At 39.8% G+C, this 5,000-nt stretch overlaps 1 protein-coding gene across 3 annotated transcripts in view; it reads left to right on the top strand.

Moving 5' to 3' along the window:
* Positions 1 to 438: 438 nt before the first annotated feature.
* The window catches only part of LOC106963742 (low-density lipoprotein receptor-related protein 8-like), a 109,398-nt gene continuing 104,836 nt past the window's right edge, over positions 439 to 5,000 (top strand). For all 3 annotated transcript variants that reach the window (XM_015058816.1, XM_015058817.1, XM_015058815.1), the window contains exons 1-2: positions 439 to 610; positions 1,263 to 1,379. In XM_015058816.1, coding sequence (XP_014914302.1) covers positions 544 to 610; positions 1,263 to 1,379 — 184 coding nt within the window. In that variant the 5' untranslated portion in view covers positions 439 to 543. The remainder of the gene's footprint in view (positions 611 to 1,262; positions 1,380 to 5,000) is intronic.

The following is a 5,000-nucleotide window of genomic DNA, read 5'->3' as shown; positions in this document are numbered from 1 at the left end:
GGAAGAGGAAGTTCGGTTAGCTAGCTAACACTTATGCTGTCACAAACTGGTTAAACTTCTTCTCTGACACAGAAGCTTCTTTTAGTCATTAACATTTACTGAGTTGATTTATTAATTCATAAAACAACCTGGATAAACACATATGCCAAACTGACAATCTACACTTGCTTATTTTCCTGGCTTCTAACAATATTAATCAATGTTATTCACTTCACCTGTCAAGAATCATGAAGCTAGGCCTACTCAGTGTATAATTTAGAAACCTCATAACTTTTAAGATAATTAAAATTCTAATTACCTTATTTCTTGTATTTGATAACGCTCGAGTATTTTTTTTTAAATACTGCAATTATAAAATCTTGAGGAAAATAATCTGGCGCCCCGCCCCACGCGCTCTCATCTCCACCAGACCAGCCAATCAGGTGGAGGCAGGAGTGAGTGGGTGTTTCGCAGCGGACGGTCTGGCAGCGGCAGCGCCACAACAAGAGCGGCTTTCAGGCTTTGTTTCGTGGATGTGAATGAGCTCGGTCACCTCCTCCAGATATGTGGTCGGATATACGGATATTGTTACTTTTGCATTTGTTCATTCTCAGGCTGCCTTACCTGAAAGGTAAGTAATATGCGTTGTATTTAAACATAGTGGTAGTTTTCTCCCCCTCGTGCGCGTCATTGGTTAGTGATGTTCAATGTAAACGGTGGTGTGTGTAGCTTAATTGGGGGCGTCCGTGGTACACAGTGCGCGCGTGCCTGTCATAGCTTAAGGGGAAAACAGAGAAATATACTCGTTATCACTATTATTAATAAGCGTTCGATACGGGTTGGCTCTTTTATGACTGGGTTGGCTTGTTTAGCTGCTTTCATGTGTTCAGGACGCGAAAAGCTGCGTCCCAGTCATGTGTTTCCCGGCTGTGAGCATCTCCAATAACCCCACCGCATTAGAGGTAGTACCAGCCTCTATGTAGTAGTCCAGACTGAATGAACCTGCTCATTTAGAACTGTGGAGCAGAGGCCCTTCTCTGCTTTCTCCCACCACAATAGAAGTAACAAATATCCCGAGAAAGCAGAGCGGTAATGTGGAAAACGGAGACAATGACGCTTGTAGCGCATCTTCCAGTTGACCCAAGTGAATTCTGCATATCAATTAGGTATTCATTTGCAAATGACAGCCGAACTACCGGCTATACTTATTCATAAACATATTATTGCGGTGATCATCCATCTGGACCCTGATATCCTCTCTCGTTTTTTTCTTCTTCTTCCAGCCACTGATGAGTGTGAGGATGGACAATTTCAGTGCAACAACAAAAGGTGTATACCGACCATCTGGAGGTGCGACGACGATGACGACTGCTCAGATAACAGCGACGAAGAAAACTGCCGTAAGTGATCCAGTTACAGCGAGGATTAGCACATTGTGCGTGTTAATGAGAGAAATGGTCTCTTTATACACGATGACGAGTTGGGGCATTTCAGGGCAAGTAATAAATCATTTACCCTCAATTTATTTCTAGTTACTAGCTATAATGAATAGTGCCTTGTTAAAGTATTCACTCCACTTTTACGTTTTTCCACATTCGGTCACTGGAGATTTTACATTGTTGACCTTCACAAAGTTGAAGTGTCAAGTACCTGACTCAGAGACACACCTTTGACTTAAACTTAAAATAAAATACACTGAGGTTTGAGACTGTAATGCAAAAAAAGAAAAGAAAGCAGACAAGTTTAAGGAGTGTGAATACCTTTGTGCTTGATGCTTACTTTTGAGTAAGGTTGTTCGATAAACAACATTTTTCCAGCAGATATTTGTCAGTCCAACAAATGATGATTGGCGATAAATCAGCGCAGGAGATGTAGTTATTACTATTAATATTGTTTTGAGACCGTTTTCAAGAATCCTAATGGTAATGACATAATTATCAAAGAACATATTCTCAAAGACACTTTAAAGACACAGATATTTTACACTAGAACTGGAAGTCATTTTAAATATCCAAAATAAATATAAAAAACAACAGAAACAACAAATAAAATGAATTCTTTAGTCTCTCTAAACAAAATCGGCCTTTAAAAATGGCAAAAATACACCAGACTCAAGACTTTTGTCATCCATTTTTTGGTGGTAAGAGAGAAAAAGAAAAGATAAATCATGCAAATGGAAATTATTGAGCTTGTTGCAATTCATCATTCAATTAATAGATTTTTTTGTTTTTTGCTTATTGCGACAGGCCTAGGGGGAACAATATAAACATAAACGGACTGATTTGCCAATTTAGAAAAAAAAGTGCAGAAAGTGAGGAATTAGTTGCCAAAAAAGTATAAGCTCGCTTATTTAGGATTAATTTGGCTATAAATTGGATGAAAGAGGTAAACGGCGTAACCAAAGTGGTTTGCTGCTTGTGCAGTTCCAGCAAAGGACTCGAACACGACAAACCTGCATGAGTGTTGCATGTTTGCCATCCGGTCCGTTACGCTACAAGTGTAACGGATGTCTTTTCACAAGCAGACATACAATAAAACATAAAAAAGGACAGGAGGAAGAAAAGTGCATAAAAAATGTTTCTCATCGATGTCACAAATGACAGGAAAATATACGTACCAGCCATAAGCACACATAAGGAACTCGTCTTTTATAACAACATATTTTTCCGTTGGCTGCGTCTTTTGGCTACGATAAAGTGGATTTATTACCGTCACTAAGAGAGTCCCTCATAGACCAAAAACAACGCTCTAGAAAAAAACCCAAACAGCTGGTGAAGGGCTTGGCCTTTTGTTGAGGGTCAATGAGTTTTTCCAGTCACCCAAACTTATGTTTGGCTAATATAAATGTACTGAACATAAAAGGTGAGCTTGTGTTATCACCTAAACTTGCTTATTTATTCCAACTGTCTCGGTCTAAAAATGTCTCCATCTGGTTTTCATCTTTCTGCCTTTCTTAGAACACTTACAGATGCAACAATAGCTTTGAGCAGCTAAACAGACCAGTCTCCCCTTCACCTGCTGTAAATTTTTGTTTTGGTTGCATCACTCTTGATAAATCAAGGTCTTTCTAGTTGCTTTTTTTTAATCTCTAATACAAACATATTTCAGAGGGGCAGAAAGGCTGACATAAATTGCAGAGAGAGATGCCAGTGAAAATAGATTTGGTGAGAGAGCACATGTTCACCCCAGGCTCAGCGTGCGTACCGGCTGATTTCATTCCTTTTCTCAGAACCAGGGTTGATTGAGTGGAACCCTTCTCCAATCATCTTCAAACAGAAAAAAGCGATCCAGGTGAGAGACGGATTGCTTTCCGCTTCATGTCCGATGCACGGAGCTTTCCTTGCATCCCAGATGTGTTGTGCTGTGTTGTGCGTGAAGGTTTCTCTGTTTCGACTGTGTGCCAGTGGCCTACATTCAGAAAGAATGTTTGCGCTGATACCCGTGCCAAAGAGCTGCGTGTTTGCAGCACAGCTACCTTCTTTTGTGTCTGGGTTAATTGTGGCTTGGGAGGAATTTTTCTTTACTCCCCCGCTACCCTCCTCTGTGACCGTATCTGCACTATACGCTTTCTTTTTCTCGTTGTTTATCTCCACCTCTGACTTAAAAAAACCCCCAACAACAACAAAATAAACTCCCACTCACTGAGACCTGTCATAATGTGCTGCATCCAACCACGCTACGGCTCCAGGTGTTGCTGTTGGATTCCTGTATTTGTCCTCAGACATGCAAGTGAAATCAGGAGGTTACTGAACACCTTTGCTTGTAAAGCATTCATCTGTCTCTCCTTCTCACTCACTAACACTAAACCAAAGGCTGATATTTGCGTTTATGCTTTATGCCACTGGAAAATTGTTTAATTTCACTGCGTCTTTGCCGTCAGGAGGAGCTTTTGACACGTTTGACGTTTTGAGTGAAGATGCTTCTGAAAGCCTTTTAAGCTGTGACAAGTCACACCAATGTCTGATAATTGTTACCGTCTAGCCTCGCTCTGTTACAGTGGAGTCTGGCCTTCACTCTGCGTCCGTTTCCTCTCCGTGTGTGGGTAGCTGCGTCCGTGTGGGAAGGTGCATTCAGAGGATGGTTTGTCAAAGGAAAGAACAATTTTTCTCTGAATTGGTGTCCTTGAGGAGTAAAGTCACCAACAGAAAGAGGATGGGACTTTTTACTCTTGCCTGTTGCAGGTTTTAATTCATACTGCAATTGACGTGATGCTTCAAGGACAGGAGACTAATCAGTGAACTGCTTGGAAGAATAAACCTCACCTTTAACTTAGAGTTTGTATTTTAAATACAAATGCAATCAGAGAACATATGCCAGATGTGGAGTCGGATGTCCTTTTTATGCTTGACCTCTGAGTCTCCTGTCTGGAGCTTTGGCAACCCGTCAATAACAAATCCTTTATATGCTAACAAAAGTTTCAAGGTAGATCTTCCACAGAATGGATTTGTTTGTGCAGCACATGGATAATTGGATTGAGATCCAAGAAGTTTTAAAGCAGAGGAAACGAATCAATCTAATTTAACGCTTTAATGATTCATTGACTGACTCAAATGAATCAATTCCAAAAAAAAAAAAAAAAAGAAATTAATTCCTCTTGCAAATGCCTTTTTTTCAATACTTAAATTAGAAACACAAACTGTTTCAGGGAGACAATTATTGTGGCTACACTATGTTTTTGTTTACATTTTTGGAAAAGGTTTGGGGCTATAATCACAGCTAACAAAAACTAGCATGTCCTTCAGTCCTGGGATAATGTACACAACAAAGTGAGTCTTGCAGCTTTGAGGCTTTTATTTGTAATTTTTAAAATGAAATTAGGCCTAAGATTAGGGCTGACATAATTAATCAGATTAATTGTGGTGAATCAATTAGTGAAGTAATCGTCCACTAACTTTGTAATCTATTAATCACTAACTGGAGTACACAGACATGAAAAAAGGCCATAGTCAAACCCCCCCCCCCCCCCCCCAACACAAAAAAAAAAAAACAAACCAAAATATAAAACACAGGTAATTAAAAAA

The sequence above is a fragment of the Poecilia latipinna genome, unplaced genomic scaffold (genome assembly GCF_001443285.1).
Source record: "Poecilia latipinna isolate Pla-1442-1.1 unplaced genomic scaffold, P_latipinna-1.0 Scaffold1575, whole genome shotgun sequence".
In the NCBI taxonomy this organism is placed as follows: domain Eukaryota; kingdom Metazoa; phylum Chordata; class Actinopteri; order Cyprinodontiformes; family Poeciliidae; genus Poecilia; species Poecilia latipinna.
This window is presented reverse-complemented; position numbering and strand designations above follow the sequence as displayed.